The sequence below is a fragment of the Dipodomys merriami genome, unplaced genomic scaffold, assembly GCF_024711535.1.
Source record: "Dipodomys merriami isolate MVZ:Mamm:240054 unplaced genomic scaffold, mDipMer1.0.p SCAF_322, whole genome shotgun sequence".
NCBI lineage: Eukaryota > Metazoa > Chordata > Mammalia > Rodentia > Heteromyidae > Dipodomys > Dipodomys merriami.
The window spans coordinates 845,194-867,211 of record NW_027204738.1 but is presented as its reverse complement, the minus strand read 5'-3'; the positions used below and the strand labels follow the sequence as shown (position 1 = coordinate 867,211).

Below are 22,018 nucleotides of genomic sequence, written 5' to 3'. Positions count from 1 at the left end.
AGACAAGATGGAGCCAGTGAAACCCAATCCCCTATCAATCTACCACATGGCCACCATGGACTGGTCAAGAGACTCCGCACCCCTGCTTCAGTCCCTGTCCTCTTGTTGCTCCTGTTCACAGGGCCTCTTCCCCAGTTCTCTTCCCTCTTTAGGTGCTCTGGGTGTGTGTCCAACTGGCATGTTGACTCGTGTGGGGCTCTTTTGACTTTATTTGCCACGGCAGGAAGCCAGCTGTGGAGAAGGCTGTGTGTCACTGGTCGAGGGACTGTAACATGTATGATTTTGCAGTTGGGAGTAAAATCAGTTGGGGTTCTGGATTGGCAGCTCTCCTATGCTGTGGTCAGGCTATTGTCTGCAGGGTGGAGGGGAAGAAAGATGGTTCAGTTCCTCCAATGTGGCATGGTCCTGAAATACAGCCCATCTCTCACTCCCCCTGTCCCCCCACAGCAAGTGGCCAAGAGAGCCAGGAGCAGCCTGAGTCTTTTATGACACCTGGTTTTTTCGGCCACATGCATACTCGTCATTCAGGCCAGCCCTGGCACTGGGTAAGGCTAGTATCAGTCCTTAGGGCTACAGTGTCCGGTGAGACAGGGAACTCAGCCTGGGTAGGTGCCCAGCCTTTCGTGAGCCAGCAGAGCCTCAGGTCTGATGGCATTTCCCCAGCGAGGTCAGGAAGGCAGGCAGTTCAAGTGACATTGCACAATTCCCCAGCTCTTCCTGCTGTGTGGTCTGGGGTGGGAAGTTTTCGTGCTCTGGGTTCTGGCACAGTACCAAAATCTGTCTGCGTCTTAAGGGATTGGAGGATATCACTGGAGCCTCTACGAGGAGAGCCTCCCCAACACACTCCGTCACTGGCCTCCCCCGGGCACCACACGCTGGACCGCAGCCCACAGCACAGCAAGCTTTCTAGGGCTCCGGGAGTCACTGGTCCCACCCTCCCCTCCCCCGCACCTGAGGTCTGCGTGTTTGTGTGTAGCTGGGGGTGGGGGAAGGGCCAGTCAGAGTCCTGCGGGGCTGACCCCAGGGGCAGTCTTTGCCCTGCAGGGTGGTAGGAGCTGGCCAGGCTGGGGGGGGGGGCTATCACTTGAAGGCGGGGCGGGGGGCGGGGCAGGGGGCAGTGAGGTAATTTCCGTGATTGGGCGTCAGAAGTCTGAGTCGCCCCAGGGGCAGAATCGAAAGTGAAGGAGGCTCAGAGCTGGTGCTGCCCTTCCTGAGCACAGGGTGAATTGGGGTGGCTGGGGAAAGGGGGGACGGCCCAGGAAGTGGGGAGCCCTTCCTCTTTCACAGATGGGACTGAGGGTTTCCTGGACAGCAGCACAGCCCTCTTCTCCTGCCTTTCTGACTGCCTGGCTGTGAGGTCCCAGTTCTGTGGATCCAGAGGTCTCCAGAGGTCTGGAGTGCAGGTAGGCTCTCAGACTCCACTGCTGCCCCATGCTTCTCTTTAAAACGACGTCTGTGTTCCCCAGCTTCCCCTTGAGAGTTGCCTGCAGACAGGGCTGGGAAGGTGGCTGAGTGGTAGAGCGCTTGCCTTGCATGCATGAGGCCCTGGGTTCGATTCCTCAGCACCACATAAGCAAAAAGGAAAAAAGCCAGAAGTGGAGCTGTGGCTCAAGTGGTAGAGCGCTAGCCTTGAGCTGAAGAGCTGAGGGACAGCGCCCAGGCCAGAGTTCAGGCCCCACGACAGGACCCACCCCCCCCCCCCAAAAAAAGGAGAGAGTTGCCTGCAGAGCACGGGATGTGCCCCAGTGGCCAGCACCGAGGTCCCGGGCTCCATCCCATTGGTGGAGCAAAAGATAATCCCTTTTAGCCCCAGCCCCTGTGTTTGGAGGGAGCTGTTCCTCTTCCATCCCAGCTGGGGTGATGCCCGCCAAAACCAGGGATACCCTGGTATCCCTGGGGGAGCACCGGTATCAACTGTCCTACCTTGGTAGGCCAGACTTCTGCCAGTCTCTGGCTGCTTCGTCCAGGTGGACTGCATGGGGGCAGCGGGGGGGGGGGGCGGGGGGGGAGGAGGGCAGTGGGGGGGGCGGTGCTCAGTCTATAGAGTGACCGGGAAACTAGTACATGCATGGGCCCAGACTGCACCGGCCCCAGAGGCACTAGCTGGGGCTTCTGTGGTCTTCAAGGGTCCTCTTTCCCATTAGCTGGAAAATGGCTCCCTCTGGGCAGGGCTTAGAGACCTTGCAGAAGGGACAGACTTTGCCTGGCTCAGGTCAGGGGGACCTGTGTCCTCAACAGGCCAAATTGGGCAAAATTCTCTGTCATCTGCCTGGTGAAGGATATGTGGGTCCCTTGGGGAGCTGGGTGCTGGTCCTGTCCCATTGTCCCTCCATGGCCCTGGAGACCAGCTGCCCAGGAGACTAATGCATCTGTCACCTAGCTGCCGGGAGACGGATGACGCAGCTCTGTGCAGCGCCTGGCCGACATTGGAGATGGCATCCCCAGGGTGCAACCTGTATTCTGCCAACCCTCCGGCCACCCAGGGGCCATCCTTGGCTGGGCTTTATGCTCAGGTGGACCTCTGCCTGGGCTGCTCCCGCTGCACCCAGCGCCTCAACGAGAGCACCTACGTCCTGCGCACGGTGGAGCACCAGTGTCCCGCTGAGGTGCTGCTGGCCCGCTGCAAGGGAGCGGCCAAGAGTAAGATCTGGCGCCACGTGGGCCGCCGGCCCAGCTTCCCCAGACCCCTGCGTTACCAGGTCTGCCGCTACTACAGCCCTGGACGGGGCTGCCGGCGCCACTGGAACCAGTGCACCTTCGCCCGCAGCCCCGAGGAAGCACTGGTCTGGACCTTTGAGTGCAGACACAGCCTCCCCCGCCTGTGGCTGAAGGCCGCTGTGCAGGGCTCCCGGGCCCAGGGTGGGCCTGCCGACATCATCCGGGCGGAGTTTGGTGGCTGCTTCCAGCTGCTCTGTGCCTACTGCTTCAGGCGCTGCCCGCCCGCCCTGTGCCCCGTGGACTCCCGGGGGCGGTGTCCCGAGCACGGAACCTGCCCCAGCCTCTTCATCCATGTGAACGAGGAGGGCCGCAAGCGGCAGTTCCTGGAAGTGCGGCCGCGGCCTCCAAACCGCCAGCCACTCGACTACTGCATGTTTGTGGGTCGAGGGTGGCCCTGCCGCCACGGAGCATCTCGCTGCCAGTATGCGCACAGCGCGGTGGAGATGGCGGTGTGGGAAGCTGAGCGGCTCGGCGGGCTCCTGCGGGGTGACCTACTCAGGCCCTCCACCCCCGGGGAGGACAAGCCCACGGCCACCCACAACCAACCTGCCACCGTCCAGCTCTACTGCCGTGCCTGCCTGGTCACCTGCCGCTCTCAGGAGGCTTTTGAGAACCATTGCTCCTCCTTGGAGCATGCGCAGATGGTCTCCTTAGACCAGGCCCTGCCCTGGGAGCACCGCGCCCCACCCATTGGGCTCTCCAAGTTTGAGCTGTGTCCGAGGTAAGGACAGCCGGGTGGGATTCCAGGGGGAGGGAGGCGTATCCCAACACCCGCACTAGGACCTGGAAGTTCACCAGGTCTGGGGCCTCCCTGCCACCTGCTCTTCCCCTACCTATTAGCTGACACTACAGTGGCCTCGGAGGCCGGGGGTGAGGAGAACTTGTGGGCAGTACCCGTGCTGGGCCTTATCCTGGGAGGTGGGAGAAGACCACAAATCCGGTCCTACCCCCAGCCTAGAATGTGCTGCTGTTCCCACACAGTCCAGGAGCCCAGTCTCTACCCCCCCCCTTGCCCCCATGGCTGCACCCCAGCGTGGTCCTGCTAACCTCCCCGCCCCAGGCCTGACCTCTGTGAGTATGGCGACATCTGTGTCAAAGCACACTCAGCACAGGAGCTGCAGGAGTGGATCCAGCGGGCACAGACCACGGAGCTTCGAGAACAGGCGGCCTGGCAGGACGGGCTAGTTCCCTACCGGGCCCGGCTGCTCGCCGAGTACCAGCACAGCAGCAGTGAGGTCCTGGTGGTAAGTGGGGGCCGGGCAAGGGGTGGGGTGGGGGCCACGGCCTTGCTGCTGAGGGCCAGGTTTCTTTGTGTAGCTGTCGGAGAGCATCCCTGGAGTGTCCATCACCTGTAACCAGCCCCTGCTACATCAGGCCCAGGAGAAGAAGGCCCAGCACAGATGGACATTTGCCATCCACTCTGCGGTGAGGGTTTAAGAAGCCCTGAGGTCTTGAGCTTTGTGAGCAGCCCAAGCTCCTAGCTGGGTAAACATGCAGAACCCAGTGTCTAGAGCTGATGCCATCGCTGCATCGGTCTGTGTGACCCACAGTGTTCTCACCTGTAATCAGGGTTACTGTTACGCTGGCACCCGTGTGGTCATTCTATGGAGTGAAAAAGATCTCCCAGTGCCTGGCACCTAGCGAGTAAGCAAGGCTGGTGCCCAGGGCCACCTGCCACCTTCAGAGCCTCTTTTGTCTTCTCGGGATTTTACATAGCAGGAAACTAGGGCCCAGAGAAGTTGAACCACCTGAGGGTCCCCTACCCAGGAAGCAGCTTAGGCTGCCTCTCTTCCAGGGTGGGAAGGGTTGGGCATTGTCCTGGACCCAGCGTGAGCCAGTGTCTGGGAGCCGCCTCACACCTTCTTCTCCTGCAGGACCCTCTGTTGCATGTGGCTTTACTCAAGCAGGAGCCTGGGGCAGAGTTTTCCCTGGTTGCCCCCCGTCTCTCTCCAGGCCAGCTCTATGCACTGGGCGAACGTTTTCGTGTGCCCAGCTCCCCGGCAGAATTCCAGGTGGGGGTGTGTGTGCAGGCCTCCTCCTTCGGCTCCTTCGAGCAGTGGGTAGCCTTCGACTTTGGCCGCCGGCCCGTGCTGCTTCGGAAGCTGGGGCTGCGGCTGGGCCCGACCCCCAGTCGAGGGCTCCGTGCAAGGCCAGAGCCTGGCCGTCCTGAGGAGGTAGAACGCTGGCACACAGGCAACCGTTGCATCGTGCGTAGTGTGGAGCGGACGGACGAGCAAGTAGCCCTGATGGCCAAGTACAAGGCGCCTGCCCTGGCCCTGGAGTCCAGCCTCCAGGATCTGGCCTTGAGTCCCATCACATGCACCAATTACCGGCAGATGATGCACCACTTCCTTCACAAGGAGGAGGCCGCCCAGCAGCAGCTGGTGGCCAAGTGAGTCGGGCAGCGGGGTGGGGACAGGGGGCCCGTGTGGATTTGGAGCCAGGCCTGAGCTGGTGGCCTGGAGAACGAACACAGATCTTCCCACCAGGTTGACCTTGAGAGGCCAGGTGTCCCTCAAGACTGCGCTGCAGACGCCGGCCGTCGGCATGCTCTTCGCTCCGCCTGGGGCTCTTTACGCGGAAGTCCCCATCCCCTCCTCACTGGTGCCAGACTCAGACCAGGGCTTCCTCCTGGCCCGGGCGGTCAGCACAGCTCTAGTGGCTCCTGTGCCTGCACCCAACAACACAGTTTTTGAGGTGCGGCTAGAAACCCGGGCCAGCTCGGAGCAGGCGCTGTGGCTGCTCCTGCCCCGCCGCTGCTGCGTGGCCCTGGGCCTGCGGCCGGAGACCAGCCCCACCCTGGAGGTGCAGTTCCAGATCGACCCTCTGACCTTCCGGCTCTGGCACCAGGCAGTGGACGCCCTGCCCGAGGAGCGGCTGGTGGTGCCTGACCTGCCGGCCTGTGTCCTGCCGCGCCCCTGCCCTATTCCGCCTGCATTGCGCGGCAACCGCAAGCAGAAGCTAGCCATGGGACTCATTGCAGGCAGCTGCCCCGAGAGCCTGAAGCCCACCCCACCACTGCTCATCTACGGCCCCTTTGGCACTGGCAAGACCTACACTCTGGCCATGGCGGCCCTGGAGGTCATCCGGCAGCCCCACGCCAAGGTGCTCATCTGCACTCACACCAACAGGTGAGCTTGTGTGGACTCACACCGACAGGTGAGCTCAGAGCACTGCCCCGGCGTCTGCCCCTCCGTTCCCGATGGTGTCCTGCCCCGGCACCTGCCCTTCTACTCCCTGGGTGCCCTGCTGATGACCTAGTTGCCCAACCAGTGAGTGACAGGTCTGTTACTTGCCTGAGGAACTGTGAGTGCTTCACTGGGAGCAGTTGTGGATAGCCATGTGTGTTTCTTGTGGTCGAGGCTCTTTATTTTGTTTGTTTGTTTTTGTTGGCATGGGGCTCAAACTCTGGACCTGGGCGCTGTCCCTTAGCTCTTCAGCTCAAGGCTAGTGCTCTACCACTTGAGCCACAGGGCCACTTGTGGCTTTTTCTGTTTATGTGGTGCTGAGGCATTGAACCCAGGACTTCATGCATGTGAAGCAAGTGCTCTACCTTCCCAGCCGCCTTCCCCTTATTTATTTATTTACAGAAACAGATTTCTCCGTTGAAAAGTTCCCCTTTGGTCCATGTGGGTTTCTTAGTTCCATAACGCCACATATTACAACAGGCACCAAGTCCCCGGCCTGGAGCCAGGGCGGGAGGGTGCCTGACCGATTTCCAGGCTGGTCTGAGGGTCCTGGGAACCAAGACTGTGGCCTGTCTGGAAGATGCTTGCAGCCCCCCTGACTGCTCGGCCCTCTTTGCTGCTAAGAGTTGGGCTCCGGCGCTTGCTACCCGTTGTTACAGCCCTGGAGCCACGCTCTGGTTGGGCACTCAGTCCTGGCCATGTCGGGCTGCCTTGAGCCATGGCCAGAGACTGTCTCCTTCTCTCTGCCTCAGCTCAAACACCAGCTCTTCCTTCAATCCCTCCCTGACACTCAGGCCCGGTGCCCTCGCCAGCACTCCTCTGTGGGATCCAGTTCTTCTCTGATCTGCATCTTTGCTCTGTATCCCCTGAGAAAGCTCCTGGGTAGGACCGCTGTCTGCTCCCCGCAAGCAGAGCTGGTCACACAGTGAATGTTTCAAAGCCCCAAAGAACCTGCGCATACCCCTCATCTCCCCCTCCAGTGAGGAGAGAGCACCGCACACCCCTCCCCCCAGTGAGGAGAGAGCACCGCACACCCCTCCCTCCAGTGAGGAGAGAGCACCGCACACCCCTCCCCCCAGTGAGGAGAGAGCACCGCACACCCCTCCCCCCAGTGAGGAGAGAGCACCGCACACCCCTCCCCCCAGTGAGGAGAGAGCACCGCACACCCCTCCCCCCAGTGAGGAGAGAGCACCGCACACCCCTCCCCCCAGTGAGGAGAGAGCACCGCACACCCCTCCCCCCAGTGAGGAGAGAGCACTGCACACCCCTCCCCCCAGTGAAGAGAGAGCACCGCACACCCCTCCCCTCCAGTGAGGAGAGAGCACCGCACACCCCTCCCCCCAGTGAAGAGAGAGCACCGCACACCCCTCCCCCCAGTGAGGAGAGAGCACCGCACACCCCTCCCCCCCGTGCGGAGCGGGCAGCGCACACCCCTCCCCTCCAGTGAGGAGAGAGCACCGCACACCCCTCCCCTCCAGTGAGGAGAGAGCACCGCACACCCCTCCCCTCCAGTGAGGAGAGAGCACCGCACACCCCTCCCCCCAGTGAAGAGAGAGCACCGCACACCCCTCCCCCCAGTGAGGAGAGAGCACCGCACACCCCTCGTCTCCCCTCCCCCCAGTGCGGAGCGGGCAGCGCACCCCTCATTCTTCTCTCACGCGCCCATTCTTCCCAGTGCGGCCGACATCTACATTCGGGAATACTTCCACGGCTTTGCCAGTGCCGGCCACCCGGAGGCGGCTCCACTGCGCGTGATGTACACAGACCGCCCACCAAACCAGACCGACCCTGCCACGCTGCAGTACTGCTGTCTGACCCCGGACTGCCGGGCCTTCCGTCCGCCCACGGGGGCGGAGCTGGCCCAGCACCGCCTGGTGGTCACCACCAGCTCCCAGGCCCGGGAGCTCCGGGTGCCCGTGGGCTTCTTCTCCCATATCCTCATCGACGAGGCCGCACAGATGCTGGAGTGTGAGGCCCTCATCCCGTTGGCCTACGCCTCGCCCCGTACCCGGGTGGTCCTGGCAGGGGACCACATGCAGGTCACACCCCGGCTTTTCAGTGTGGCCAGGACCAAGGCGGCCGTGCACACCCTCCTGTACCGCCTCTTCCTGCACTACCAGCAGGGGGCGCATGACCTCGCCCGGCAAAGCCGCATCATCTTCCATGAAAACTACCGCTCCACGGCAGCCATCATCAGCTTTGTCTCGCGCCACTTCTACGTGGCCAAGGGCAACCCTATCCAAGCCAGTGGCAAGGTCCCGTGCCACCCCCGGCACTACCCGCTCATGTTCTGCCACGTCGCGGGCAGCCCCGAACGGGACCTGTCCATGACCTCGTGGCTCAACGCGGCCGAGGTCATCCAGGTGGTGGAGAAGGTGCAAGAGGCCTACAATACGTGGCCGGCCTGCTGGGGCCGCCGCGAGCAGAGGTGCATCTGTGCCGTCTCTCACGGGGCCCAGGTGAGCCCGGCTGCCCGGCCGCCCTCTGGGGGCCGGGGCTCCTGTGTCCACCCCTGAGCCGCACCACAGGACCGTGCTGGGGTCATGGGCATCTGGGCTGAGGTGCAGCAGGCACTCGACACCCTGCGTCTTGTGGCTTCCATCAGGTCAGCGCCTTGAGGCAGGAGCTGAGGAGAAGGAACCTGGGAGAGGTGTCTGTGGGCAACTTTGAGATCCTGCCAGGTGGGTAAGCGGTGGGCGGGGAACACGCCCGGCCCCCAGTCTGGCATTGGTGGGGCAGGGCTGGGGGTGGAGAGCTTGGTCACCTGCCTGACCCGCGTCTCCTGCAGGGCGGGAGTTCCGGGTAGTGGTGCTGAGCACCGTCCACAACTGCCACAGCCTGCTCAGCCCTGGGGCGCCGACCTTGGAGTTCTTCACGGACGCCCGTGTGCTGAACACAGTCATGACCCGTGCCCAGTCCCAGCTGGTGGCCGTGGGCGATGCCGTGGCCCTCTGTTCTTTTGGGGCCTGTAGCAAGCTCTGGAAGAGCTTTATCCGAGAGTGCATAGAACACCGTAGTGTCTGCCCTGAGGGGCTTTCACTGGGGCAGATTGAGCAGGGCGTGGCCCAGAGGCAACAGTGGACCACAGAGAGGTCTTGGGCTGGAGTGGTCAGGGACGGTGTCCTGGTGGAGAGAGCGGGGGGCCCTTCCCCGGAGCACAGGGCAGCTGTGGCAAAGGTCCTGCCGGGGCTTGCGTCTGAGGCAGAGGCCGTGGCAGGGAGACGGGTGGGTCCGGCACCGAAGGAGGGGACACCTGTGGGGGCTGCCGCGGGTGAGAGCGTGGCCCCACGAGGCCCAGCAGCCCCAGAAACTGCCCTGGAAGGACAGTGTTCTGAGGACCTGGAGTCTGACTTCTGGCCCTTGGACTGGGAGCTCAACGCGGACGATGCCATCCTGAAGGAGCTTCTGGATGAGAGCCGGCAGGTGATGGTCACCGTGGGAGAGGACGGGCTGCTGGACACCATGGCCAGGCCCGCGTCCCCGCAGCAGGCCCAGCAGTACACCAACCTGCCTCCGGCCACTCTGTGGAAGCTGCTGCGCACAGAGCCCGAGCTGTACCGCCGCTGCACCTTCCTGCAGGAGACCTTTGAGCGGGCGTCCGCCATCCCCCTCGACGACGGCGGCCCCAGCCCACTCCAGGTCAGGGGCCGCCTGAACTGCGGCATGGCCTTCACGGGGGACGAGGTGCTGGTGCAGGTGCTGGGCCCCGTGGCGGGCGACAGGAGCGTCCCGGGGCGGCTGCAGGGCCGTGTGGTAGGGGTGCTGAAAAGGAGGAGGCGCGAGCTGGCCTTCTTGTGTCGGATGGACGAGTGGGACCCCCGCATCATGATCCCCATCAACGGTTCCGTCCCGAAGATCTTCGTGGCCGAGCTGAAGGACCGGAGGCAGGTCCCCATCCACCGCCTCTTCCAGGGTCGGGTGCAGCGGGTGAGGCATGAGAGCCTGGCGGCCAACGCCTGGCGCGCCCGGCTCTTCTGGGTGCACATCGTCCTGTGGCGGGAGCGTTTCTACTACCCGCTGGGCATCGTCCTCGAGGTGCTGCCCGAGGCCAGCACCTGGGAACACGGCCTCCGAGCCCTTGACCTGGAGCACGGTCTGAAGGCCCCCTCACCGGATGCCACCTCGGTGTCCAAGGCTCTGCAGAAATACCACTCTGAGCTCGGAACGGCCACGGGCCACAGAGAGGACTGCCGCCCCTTCCTCACCTTCACCGTGGACCCCACGGGCGCCTGCAACCTGGACGACGCCCTCAGTGTCCGGGACCTGGGCGCTGGGTGCGAGGTGGCTGTGCACATCGCCGACGTGGCCAGCTTGCTGCCCAGGGACGGAGCGCTGGATGTGGAAGCGCGCCGGCAGGGCTCTGTGTTCTACGCCCCTGACCGGGAGCCCATGCTCATGCTGCCAGCCAGCCTCTGCCAGGATGCGCTGAGCCTCCTGCCAGGCCGGGACCGCCTCGCCATCTCCCTCTTCCTCACCATGGAGAAGGGCAGCGGCCAGCTCCAGCGCCTGCGCTTCGCACCCTCCATCGTCCGCTCTGACTGCCAGCTGTCCTATGAGGAGGCCGAAATGCTGATCAAGGGGCACCGAGGGGCTGGCCTAGAGCTGCCAGCCTGCCTGGACTCCGTGGGGGCCTGTGTGGTGGCAGCCTGCTACTTCTCCCGAGCGCTGCGCCGGCAGCGGCTGCAGGCCGCCTGTCACTATGAGCGGCCGGATGAGGACAGTGAGCTGGGCTTCCGCGCGGCCCACGTTATGGTCCAAGAGTATATGATCCAGTTTAACAGCCTGGTGGCCAAATTCCTGGTGGACCACGAGCGCACGGGCGCCGTCACGCCGCTGCGGTGGCAGCCCACACCCAGCAGCCACCAGCTGGACGCCGTGGGCGAGAAGCACAGAGAGTTGGTGCCCCTGTCCCTGCACCTCCGCCACCACCTGCGCCCCTGTGGCAGCCCCGCCGCACGGCTGCACCTCTTGACCTCTCTCTGGAAAAACATCCAGCTAGCCGCACACAGCCAGGACTACGGCCAGATGGTCGACCTCATTGCCACGGACGACATGCACCCGTCGCTGGCTTGTGCCAGCCTGGACTTCCGGAAGGCCCTGGGACGCTCCGTGTTCTGCCGTTCCGGCCGGGGCCGGCAGCAGCCGGCAGGCCACTACTCGCTGCAGGTGGAATGGTACACCTGGGCCACTTCGCCCATCCGCAGGTACCTGGATTTGGTACTGCAGCGGCTGATTCTGCGGGCGCTGGACTGTGGGGGCTCCACGTACTCCACCAGGGATATCGACAGGCTCTGCCAGGACTTCAGCCGCCAGTATGCTTGCGCCCAGAGCTACCAGCGCCGGGCCTGCAGTCTGTACCTGGCTACCCAGCTCCAGGCCCAGCCTCGAGACAAGCTGGGCTTTGTGGTGGATGTGGAGCCAGGGGCCCGCTGCTTCAAGCTGCTCTTCCCTGCCAACCCGGACGCCCTGCCTGACCTCTACCCCGTCAGCTACCGCTCCCTGCAGCTGGCCGAGCATCCCTACAGTCTGGCGGGCAGGCCCGGCCTGCGGCTGGTGTGGCGGCTCCGTGTGTACTCAGTGCAGACACCCAAACCGCCCCCTTTAAAGCCTGGGCCCTTGTGGGACCCACATACCCAGGCCATCGATACCACGCTGTGGCGGCAGCTGCTGCTGCTGGTGGAGCAGCAGCAGTGGCCCGAGCTGGCCGCCCTGGTCCAGGACCAGGGTGCCGCAAAGACCTGGCCGCACGAGACGGGGCGGGTGAGCCACAGCCACTGTGGCAACGTCACTGAGGTGACTCGTGAGCTGGGCAGTGGGGACACTCTGCAGGTGCAGCTGGGTGCCAGGCTGCAGCGGGGCTTCCTGGCACCGACCCTGCAGCTGTGGAGGGTAGCACCTGGCTTCAGCCTCTGCTTGGAGCACACGGAGAGGCCTGGGGACTGCTTCTCTGGCCACCCACACCGGGCCTCTCAGGACCAGTACTGCAGTGCAGATGAGTACTCCCAGGTATGGGGGCCGATCTGCTCCCTGGACTCTGCCATCAACGCGGTCACAGACGGTGACTCCATCACCCTGCAGGACATGCACATTTCCTGGGATAGAAAGAGGGCCCCGCCGGGGCAGCTGCAAGGTGCCTTCAGCCTTGACCCTGCCTTCCTCCGGGAGAACGGCATCGACACTAACTTTGGCTGCAGCTACCTCTGCATCCGGCTGGAGGGGCTCCCGGCTCCTCCCTGCCCACCCTCTGCGCCCAGCAGCCTCAGCCCCCGCCTGAGCATTGACCCTGACACCTACACCTGGGTGGCTCACGGGCTGGCCCACGACTGGAGCCAGGAGGACTCTGAGGACGGACAGGAGGCCCCCGGGCGAGTGCACTTCTTCATCCACCACATGGCCATGGAGAAGATTCCAGAGGAGGTGCAGAGACCCAGCACCCAGTTCACTGTTGAGGTGTTATCCAAACCACTTCCGGACCTGTGAGTGGCTTCCGTGGCCTGAGACATGGGGTGACTGCCCGACCCCCCTATGGCTGTTGATTTTCTGTGTTCTCCTCACCCCTAGCCGCAAGGAAGAAGCTGTGCGTCGGCTAAAGAATGCGTCCCCGCTGGTCACCAGCATTGCCCTCGGCAAGCCCATCCCTCAGGCCTGCCTCTGGCCTGGCCGGAAGCCCCATGGTAAGGGCGGGTCCCGCCCACCCTCCCTTCCCTCTTCCCCTCGCTGCGGGCACTCAGCGTTCCCCACTCCTGTGTCCAGCGATGGCCAGCAGGTTCCTGGAGCGGTTGGCCTATGACATCCCCGGGGGAGGCCACAAGCTGAACCTCAGCCAGAACACGGCCGTCAGGAGGGCTCTGCAGAGGCCGTTCACCGTCATCCAGGGCCCTCCGGGTAGGCCTGGCTCAGGGGCCCGGGGCTGCCCCGGCGGGGGCACAGGAGCGGGGGCTGGCCTCACCCTTCTTTCTGTACACAGGAACAGGGAAGACAGTGGTGGGCCTCCACATCATATTCTGGTTCCACAAATCAAACCAAGAGCAGACACGGCCCCGCGGCGGCCCCGAGGGCGAGGGGCCACAGGGGGCGCCGTGCATCATGTACTGCGGTCCTTCCAACAAGTCGGTGGACGTCCTAGCAGGTGTGTAGAGGGGCACATGGGCTGCCGGGGCCCCGGGCACCGGGAGGTGGCCCCTGATGAATGGCACCTCCAGGACTGCTCCTGAGTAAGAGGAAAGAGCTGAGGCCGCTGCGTGTGTACGGCGAGCAGTACGAGGCTGTTGACTTCCCGGTGCCAGGTGTGGGTGGCAGAGGCCCGCTCAGCAAGACCTCTCAGGAGGGGAGGCCCAACCAGAAGCTCAGGTGCGGCCTGCGTGTGCTGGGTGGAGGCGCGGGCCCCCTGCGGGCGGCCCCACATCCCGCAGCAGCTCCCGAGTTCTCTCCTCTTAGGAGCATCACCCTGCACCACCGGATCCGACAGCCCTCCAACCCGTGGGCACAGGAGGTCAGGGCATTTGACGCCCGTGTGCAGCAAGGGGAAGTCTTCTCTAAGGAGGACCTAGCCTTGTAAGTGCCAGGACTGGGCTGTGGGGCTGCCTGCCGGTGGGAGGGGCGGGTCAGGGTGACGGGCGGTGCCCTGCCCAGGTACCGGAAGACCCTGACCAAGGCCCGGAAGTTTGAGCTGGACCAGCACTCGGTCATCCTGTGCACGTGTTGCTGCGCAGCGACAGCCAGCCTGCAGGACCTGCATGTGCGGCAGATCCTCATCGACGAGGCCGGCATGGCCACCGAGCCAGAGACGCTCATCCCTCTGGTACGCTTCTCGAAGGCCGAGAAGGTGAGGGGTGGCCGGTGGGCGGGCACGGCGGGCATGCCAGGTGAGGGCCGTGGCCGGCTGGGGGCTGGACACGGCCCTCGGGTCTGGAGGTGTCAGACGCAGGGCTGCCTGTGCCTCCAGGTGGTTTTACTTGGGGACCATCAGCAGCTCCGGCCCGTGGTCAAGGGCGAGCAGCTGCGGAACCTGGGGATGGACCGGTCCCTCTTCGAGCGGTATCACAGGGACGCCTTTATGCTGGACACGCAGTACCGCATGCACAGGGACATCTGCGCCTTCCCCTCCGAGGAGTTCTACGGGCAGAGGCTGAAGACCTGTCCCAGCCTGCGGCGGCCACCCAGCCTCCTTGGCCACGCAGGCAGGGAGAGCTGCGCCATCATCTTTGGCCACCTGCAGGGCCGTGAGCAGGTGCTGATGGTGTCCACGGATGAAGGGAGTGAGAACTCCAGGGCCAACCCAGACGAGGTGGCAGAGGTGGTGAGTGTTTCCTGGTGGGAGGTGGGCGGCTTCCAGAGCAGGAAGGAAGGAGAACTTCCTGGAGGGAGCTGGTTTCAGGGATCAAGTGTGGCTCTTTTGCCCAGGGCAGAAGACGCACTAGGGTCCCTCCCCCTCAGGTCCGCATCACCAAGCAGCTAACCTTGGACCGGACAGTGGACCCCAAGGACATCGCCATCCTTACTCCCTACAACGCACAGGCTGCGATGATCGGCCAGGCCCTCAAGAAAGAGGGGGTCAGTGGAGTGACCGTGTCTTCCATCACCAAGAGCCAGGGTGAGTCTGGCACCGGGGGCCCCTCCCCAGTGGGCTGGGGAGGTGGGCGCAGTGGGCCCGGCAAACCGCACTGCTCAATCCCCCAGGGAGCGAGTGGCGCTACGTGTTGGTGAGCACCGTCCGCACCTGTCCCCGGAGTGACGTGGACGGGCGGCCGACCAAGAGCTGGCTCAGGAAGTTTCTGGGCTTTGTCGTGGACCCCAATCAAGTGAATGTAGCCCTCACTCGGGCTCAAGAGGGGCTGTGCCTGATTGGTAAGGGCTAGGGCTCTGGAGGGTAAACCAAGGGCAGACTCAGGGTAGAGCTGGCAACTGCCCAACTCTCCCCACAGGAGACCACATCTTGCTGCGCTGCTGCCCGCTCTGGTGCCGGCTCCTGGAATTCTACAAGGCCCAGAATAGCCTCGTGCCTGCCAAGCAGGTTCGGGTCCGGAGAAGGTCAGCTGTGTGTTCTTGAAGAGCTCCGGCTCGTGGGGGCCCTCCACTGTGGGCTGGGCACTCGGCATGCTGTCGGCTGGCCCTCTAGCTGCCTGGGTGAGGCCCAGTCCCCAGCCATGGTCATGGTCAGTGACAGCCTTGTGCGGGCTGGCCCCATCCAACCTGCCGTGCTTACCTTGGAGGAACTGGGACAACTGCTTCCTGCTGGCACAGGGAAGACTGGCCACACAGAGTCCAGATCAGCAGAGGACACTTCTGCCATTACTGGGTATCCCAGGCAGCAAGGGGGGGCCCGTGGCCTCTGACCTTCAGATCCACGTGTAATTGCCCTGGGAGCCACACATGTGCCTTACTTTCTAAATTAAAAGCCAGCAGTCATTTACCGAGATGCCAGTAGATGGCTTCCCTGGAGAAGAAAGCCCTCTCCTCCAGTCCATGTGCCCTTCAGGGTCACCCGCTGGGGGAGGGGCAGGTACACCAGATGTCCACACCAGCCTGGCCAGCCTCCACTGCCCAGGGCCTGAGCAGCTTTGAGGGCAGGGGACTGCCCAGGCATCTCCTTTCACTACAGCTGTGCTTGCCGGGTCCGGGGTGCAGAACCTTCTCTGAAGGGTTGAGTGGGCGCAGCGAGCCCTGAGGTCTGGGACGGCTTCTGTCTCTGCCAGGGGAAGAGGAGGAAGGGGTGAGGGGAGGAAGCAGAGATGGCCCTCAGTTGCCCTACCAGGTCCACTTTGTGAAGATGTCTGGCTGGGCTTTTTACAATCAGAATCTACTTTCCGATTTTTGTACATCTTCTCAGACTCAGCATTATATGACTGAACACTGATTTTATTAGGCTAAGGGCAGAAAGGCTGGCTTTCATCTTGCTTGAAGCCAGGAGGCTGGCGAGCCCTAGACCTGGGAGGACCAGGGCATCCCGTCTGATGAGCAAAGGCGTGGACTGTGCAGCCCAGTAGTGTCTGTGCCACATCGCAGGAAGCAGGCAAGGACAAGCCACACCAGGTAGCCCTGCACCCGGCTGGAGGACGGAGGACCAGCCCGCAGCCTCGGGCCGCATGGCCCTGGGGCATCCTGGGGAGTAGGTCCAACCTCTTCACTCTTCGTGCCGGCATCCTGCCAAGTCCCATCTCTCCCCAGACCTCTGGGCTCTACAGCCCCTCCTCGGTCAACTTAGGCTGGAGCCTGTGGCTAATGCGTGGGGCATCTCCTGGCCTGGGTGAGCACCAGCTGACAGGGACAGGATGGCCAGCCACACTCCCTCTGTCCCAGGCCAGGGGGAAGAGGTTGCAGAGACACCGCAGTGAGAAGAGGCCCCAGGGCGAGTTCTGAGATAGCAGGTACTCAGCCTGGGTGAGAGGGCTCCCGCAGCATGGGGCCTTGAAACGGGAAGCAGAGGTGGACGGGTGCCAGGCAGGGTTGGAGCTTGAGAGATTCTGTTGGGAAGCATGGTGCATGGTGGTGGGTGAGGGTTGGTGCTGGCAGGCTGGGTGCTGGGTGCTGGGTGCGACCCTCGCTCCAGGACCAAGGGTCGCCTAGGAATGGCTCTGCCCCTGGGAGGTGGCCTTCCTGGGCCGGCAGGTTGGGCACAAGCTGGGCCTGCCGGGCACGCCGGTTCCCAGCTTTCATCCCGTGCACCCCTGCCTTCCCCCTCCAGACCACGCGCCTCCACCTTGAACGCGTGGGACAGCGCTGTCTTGTGGCGCGTTCAGAGACAAGCCACACACACACACACACACACACACACACACAGCCAAAGCGTGACATCCTGGGTGCCCTGCAGGAAGCACCCTGCTCTGGGGGCCGGAGGACCCTAGAAGGGAGCCCTGCCTCCACCAAACCCATGCCCAGGGCTCCTGGGTCTGTCACACCACCCCTCCGCCAGGGGGCGGCGACTCCTGTCCCTCCCAGACGTGGTCATCGCAGACCACGGTGGGCTCATGGGAACACGCTGGGCCTGCAAAGCCAGGGTGCCCTCTGCACTTCCTGCACCGGCCCTCCTGTGCCACACCCACAGCACGGCATACACGTCCCCACCTCCCGGATCACAAGACTGTGCATGGCGCGCTGCGGGCGGGGCTGGGGTCACGGGCCACACTGAGGGCTCTGCAGGCAGCACAAGGGACCAGGGCACTGGTGTGGGGACACACAGCAGCTGATGGAGGGCCAGTGGAGGGGGCCAGCACACCTCCCAAGCTATGGCACGGGCCCCCTTACCAAGACCCTCACCCACCTAGGGTGCCGATGAACTTCAGCTTTTCTTGGGGGAGAAAATAACACTTTTTTTTTTATTTTAAAATCAAATGTCACTTAGGCCTCAGGCACTCTGGCTCTAAGGACGCCAGGCATGGCAGCACGGCGGGCCTTGATCGCCGAGCAGTGTGGAGTCAGGGAGCCCCAGCTGCGGGGGGGGGGGGGGGGGGAGGGAGGCAGTGAGGGAGCAGAGCCTGTTGTGGTGGGGGGGAGGGGCTGGGTCCCCTGGGGGCAGCTCATCACTGCTGCCAGGGGCGGCCACTTCCTCCTCCCGTGGCCTGCGGTCTGGAAGGCCCAGCAGGGCCCTGTGGAAGGGTGTCAGGAGCTGGGGTCTGGGGTCTGTGAGATGCTGGGCTGTCAGGAAAACACACATGCTGCTGCCTTAAAACCTAAATCGGGGTGTGTGACTCTGTGTGTATACTCCTCTTTATTAGTGGATAAATACTAGAACTCATCTCTCGGAGGGTGCAGTCAGGGGCGGCTGGGTGTGCCCAGCCCCGGGGGGGCCCGGCGAGGATGGCAGGGCGAGACTGTGACTGGGCGTGGCCCCTCGGGACTCCGGAGAGGTCTGCAGGGCGAGGCCATGACTGGGCGGGGCCCTGCGAGGCCCGGGCAAGGTCTGCAGAGTGAGGCTGTCTCTCCAGGGCTCGTACACCAGCGTGTAGCTCTCCGCCCTCTTGATGGTGAACTTATAGGTGCGGTTGGGCAGCAGGTTGTGGACGTCGAAGGTGCAGGCGGCGATGGGGACCAGGCCACACTGCGCGCACTCCTGCTGTGTCCGTGGCTCCAGCAGCTTGAAGCGCAGCTCAAACTGCTCCGGTGCTGCTGGCTGGACGGTGACAAACCAGCGCAGGCTGACCCAATCCTGATGGGCCACTGACTCCTTCCGGTCAAACATGACGGGCATCTTGGTGCTCAGCATGAGCCGGATGTGCGGGATCTTGGTGGCCCCGATGTCGGACACCAGGCGGTGCTTGATATGCAGGCGTCCGGGCACCATCATGGCCAGGAAGTTGTCCATGACCGCAGACAAGTCTGCCAACTGCTGTTCCACCAGCCCCCAGCCGGCCAGGAAGGGCCGTGGGTCAGGCGACTCGAGCAGCGCATCCAGCTCCGCATGACCCCGGTCCAGCTGCTCCAGCAGGTGCCCCAGCAGGAGGAGCTGGATCTTGGTCTGTGCCGTGCCCACCTTCTTCATGCGCTGAAACTTCCAGGGGTCGATGAGCTGGACCATGGCGCTGGGCAGCAGCAGCGGGTTCTGGTCGCCCAGGGCCAGGTGCTTGGGGAGGATCTCAATGTAGTAGGAACACTTCTTGAGCAGCTGCATGCGGGCATGGTGGCGCTTGAGCAGGTGGGGGCTCAGGTCTGTGGTCAGGAACTCGCGCAGCACATTGCGCCGTGCCATGTAGGTCCTCCATGCTTCTGGCTCCAGTAGCTGCTGCTCCTCCACCTCCTCTGCCTCCTCCATGTCCAGGAAGGACTGCGGACAGTCCAGCTTCATCTTGTCCAGGCCCAGGCCTGTCACCTGGAAGCTCATTGTCTAGGAGCTGGGGGGGCGGAGGGCTGAGCATAAGCTTGGATTGTTAGGCTGACCCCCAACACTCACCCTCTTCTGCCCTCCCCCTGGGAAGCAGCTTCTCAGGGGCCAGAACAGACGGGTTCAACGGCTGGACAAAGCGAACGCAGAGGGGAGGTGAAGCTGTCCTCTCCAGTGATAAACAGGGTGAGGTAGAGGAGGAGGGCTTGGGGCCAGAGTGGTATGAGCAGAAACTCCGGCCACTGAGGAGCTCTAAGGCCTGGTGTGAGCCTGGCCTGACACCGGGTGGAGGAAAGCGTCCTTAGGGCTTCGAAGAGGGCTCAGGGTGACCTGGACAGCACAGGCACCTACTGCGTCTCCCAGAACACCCTCCATACCTCACGGCACTGGCAGAGCAGAAGACAAAGGCTAGTCAAAGGCAGAGGAACCCCCATCACAGCAGCCCCCGGGGTGTGCAGGGCCTCCTCCCTGGCTGCGCTGACTCCAGGAAGAGTCCTTGCAGAAGGAAGATCTACCTCACCTCGCTCCCCACAGAGACGTTTGCCAGCTCTGTCTGCTTCCAAGGTTAGTGGTGGGTGTTTTGCTTTTGTTTTAAAATTATATTTTTATTAGCTTCAAGTAGCTGTACAAAAGGATTGTAATTCCACGTGTTAGTGGAATTGACCGATATGATCCCTTTTTCAACTCAGGGATTCATGCTTGCTAGACAGGTGCTCCATCTCTGGAGGTATTTGTTGGTTGTGTGTGTGTGTGCCAGTTCTGGGGCTTGAACTCAGAGCCTAGGCACTGTCCCTGAGCTTTTTTTTGCTAAAGACTAGCACTCTGCCACTTGAGCCACACTTCTACTTCTGGTTTTTTGGTGGTTAACTAGAGATACGAGTCTCACAAACTATCCTGCCCAGGCTGGCGCCAGTGACCCTCAGATCTCAGCCTCTCAGGTAGCCAGGATTATAGGTGTGAGCCATTCATGCCCAGTTATTTATTTTTTAGATGGGGTCTCACTTTGTTTCCCAGGCTGGCCTCTAGCCTTGGGTTCAAGGGGTCTTCCTGTCTCAGCCTCCTAGATGGTGCCTCTCTATCTGAGGTTCCAGAGTTTGAACTCTGTGGAGTTGATGTGCCACAAGGCTGACCTTGGAGTCGGAGCTCCCGGGAAGTCAGTCAGCATCCTGGAGATGGAGCTCCTGAGAAGTCAGTCAGTACCCTGGAGATGGAGCTCCTGAGAAGTCAGTCAGCACCCTGGAGATGGAGCTCCTGAGAAGTCAGTCAGTACCCTGGAGATGGAGCTCCCGGGAAGTCAGCACCCTGGAGATGGAGCTCCCGGGAAGTCAGTCAGTACCCTGGAGATGGAGCTCCCAGGAAGTCAGCACCCTGGAGATGGAGCTCCCGGGAAGTCAGTCAGCACCCTGGAGATGGAGCTCCTGAGAAGTCAGCACCCTGGAGTCAGAGCTCCTGGGAAGTCAGTCAGTACCCTGGAGATGGAGCTCCCAGGAAGTCAGTCAGTACCCTGGAGATGGAGCTCCCAGGAAGTCAGCACCCTGGAGATGGAGCTCCCAGGAAGTCAGCACCCTGGAGATGGAGCTCCCAGGAAGTCAGTACCCTGGAGATGGAGCTCCCAGGAAGTCAGCACCCTGGAGATGGAGCTCCCAGGAAGTCAGTCAGTACCCTGGAGATGGAGCTCCCAGGAAGTCAGTACCCTGGAGATGGAGCTCCCAGGAAGTCAGTACCCTGGAGATGGAGCTCCCAGGAAGTCAGTCAGTACCCTGGAGATGGAGCTCCCAGGAAGTCAGTCAGTACCCTGGAGATGGAGCTCCTGGGAAGTCAGTCAGCACCCCAGAGTCAGAGCTCCTGGGAAGTCAGTCAGCACCCTGGAGTCAGAGCTCCGGGGAAGTCAGTCAGCACCCTGGAGATGGAGCTCCCGGGAAGGGCCTGGATCCCTCACGCCACTGGCTGCTGCCCGGGCTCGAGTGCCCTTTGCTAGGCCAGTGGCTTCCCTTGGAAGCTGTGGTTGTCACTCTGAGGTTGGATGTATGATGAACAGAGCTGAGAGACTGGTAAGGGTCTCCTGGTAAGCCTGAGTCCTCAGAGGTTAACCTTTACCTTCCTAGAGCAGCCTCTCCCCGCTTCCCCAAGAACAGGCTCTGGGGCTCTGGGATGAGTGCAAGTTGGGACCATGACCTGAGGCATTTCACAGACCCTTGGCTGTGCGGGCTGTGCCCACGGCTGGAGAGCCGCGTGGGCCCCGTGCCCACGGCTGGAGAGCCGCGTGGGGTCTGACACCCGTGTCCACGGCTGGAGAGCTGCGTGGGGTCTGACACCCGTGCCCACGGCTGGAGAGCCGCGTGGGCCCCGTGCCCACGGCTGGAGAGCCGCGTGGGCCCCGTGCCCACGGCTGGAGAGCCGCGTGGGGTCTGACGCCCGTGTCCACGGCTGGAGAGCCGCGTGGGGTCTGACGCCCGTGTCCACGGCTGGAGAGCCGCGTGGGGTCTGGCGCCCGTGCCCACGGCTGGAGAGCCGCGTGGGCCCCGTGCCCACGGCTGGAGAGCCGCGTGGGGTCTGGCGCCCGTGCCCAGCCCCCTGCCCCACAGGCCACCTCGGCCCCCATCTTGCCCTTGCCCCAGGGCCCGGCCAGCCCCCGACCTACCCCTCGTCTCCAAGTGCCGGCTGCGCCGCCCGGCCTCCCCCGCCGAGTGGAGCCTCGGCACTGTCTGGCCTCCGCCTCGCTCGCCTCCTCCCCGCGGCAGTGGTTGCCGGGGGCGCCGCGCGCCATTGTGACGCTGCGCGCAGGGGCGGGGCGGGTCCCGGCCGGACTCCGCGGACCCGCCGCGATCGGGGCCCTGGCTTGGCGGCGGCGGTGGGGGGTGGAGGCGGGGTTCCAGGCTCAGCCGGGTCTCCCCGCGGGGCCCTCCCCCCGTCCCCCTCCCCCCTTCTCCCCCCCTCCCGCACGGCGCGCGCCCTCCGGGCCCCTCGGCAGAGCCCCAAGGGGCTCCGTGGAGGGCCGGGCGCCGCCCTGGTCTCCGCCTGGGTGAAGCTGGCAGCAGCAGCTGCTGAGGTCAGGAGCCGGCCTGAGAAGGGGGCACCGTGGGGTCCTGGCAGAGCCAGCGCCCGGGCACCAGGGGCGGGGAGGAAGCCTTGCCCGGCCCCACCCACTTTTTTTTTATTGTAAAGCTACTATACAGAGGGCTACAGTTACATGAGTGAGGTAATGAGTACACTTCCTCTTGAGCATTGTTACCTCCGCCATTGTTTTCCCCCTACCATCCCCTCCCTCCCTCCCTCCCCCAAGGTTCTTTTTTTT

The 22,018-nt window shown here is 63.4% G+C and overlaps 2 protein-coding genes across 4 annotated transcripts; one reads left to right on the top strand and one right to left on the bottom strand.

The window, feature by feature from the left end:
• The first annotated feature begins 1,206 nt into the window (after positions 1–1,206).
• Positions 1,207–15,324, top strand: LOC138841564 (3'-5' exoribonuclease HELZ2-like). 2 transcript variants are annotated; one of them, XM_070042298.1, is made up of 19 exons: positions 1,207–1,403; positions 2,381–3,439; positions 3,779–3,962; positions 4,036–4,143; positions 4,593–5,110; positions 5,208–5,849; positions 7,582–8,365; positions 8,512–8,587; positions 8,695–12,382; positions 12,468–12,580; positions 12,660–12,791; positions 12,874–13,035; positions 13,109–13,256; positions 13,344–13,460; positions 13,539–13,707; positions 13,852–14,205; positions 14,343–14,499; positions 14,586–14,753; positions 14,831–15,324. In XM_070042298.1, the coding sequence occupies exons 2-19, from the start codon at positions 2,433–2,435 to the stop codon at positions 14,953–14,955; spliced, it is 8,652 nt and encodes a 2,883-aa protein (XP_069898399.1). In that variant the 5' UTR covers positions 1,207–1,403; positions 2,381–2,432; the 3' UTR covers positions 14,956–15,324. The 2 variants fall into 2 exon arrangements, with proteins under 2 accessions (XP_069898399.1, XP_069898397.1); XM_070042296.1 differs by having other exon boundaries at positions 13,539–13,731.
• Positions 15,325–17,596: 2,272 nt separating this feature from the next.
• On the bottom strand, positions 17,597–21,471 carry LOC138841572 (fibronectin type III domain-containing protein 11). 2 transcript variants are annotated; one of them, XM_070042328.1, is made up of 2 exons: positions 21,365–21,471; positions 17,597–19,109 (listed from the first exon to the last, which is right to left on the bottom strand). In XM_070042328.1, the coding sequence occupies exon 2, from the start codon at positions 18,721–18,723 to the stop codon at positions 17,638–17,640; it is 1,086 nt and encodes a 361-aa protein (XP_069898429.1). In that variant the 5' UTR covers positions 18,724–19,109; positions 21,365–21,471; the 3' UTR covers positions 17,597–17,637. The 2 variants fall into 2 exon arrangements, with proteins under 2 accessions (XP_069898429.1, XP_069898428.1); XM_070042327.1 differs by having other exon boundaries at positions 17,597–18,733.
• Positions 21,472–22,018: the final 547 nt, after the last annotated feature.

Coding starts and splice junctions, on each gene's coding strand:
- LOC138841564 (XM_070042296.1), top strand. CDS start 2,433: ATGGCATCCCCAGGGTGCAACCTGTATTCTGCCAACCCTCCGGCCACC. Junction 12,383..12,467: donor TCCAAACCACTTCCGGACCT/GTGAGTGGCTTC, acceptor CCTCACCCCTAG/CCGCAAGGAAGAAGCTGTGC. Junction 13,257..13,343: donor AGGCCCAACCAGAAGCTCAG/GTGCGGCCTGCG, acceptor CTCTCCTCTTAG/GAGCATCACCCTGCACCACC.
- LOC138841572 (XM_070042328.1), bottom strand. CDS start 18,723: ATGAGCTTCCAGGTGACAGGCCTGGGCCTGGACAAGATGAAGCTGGAC.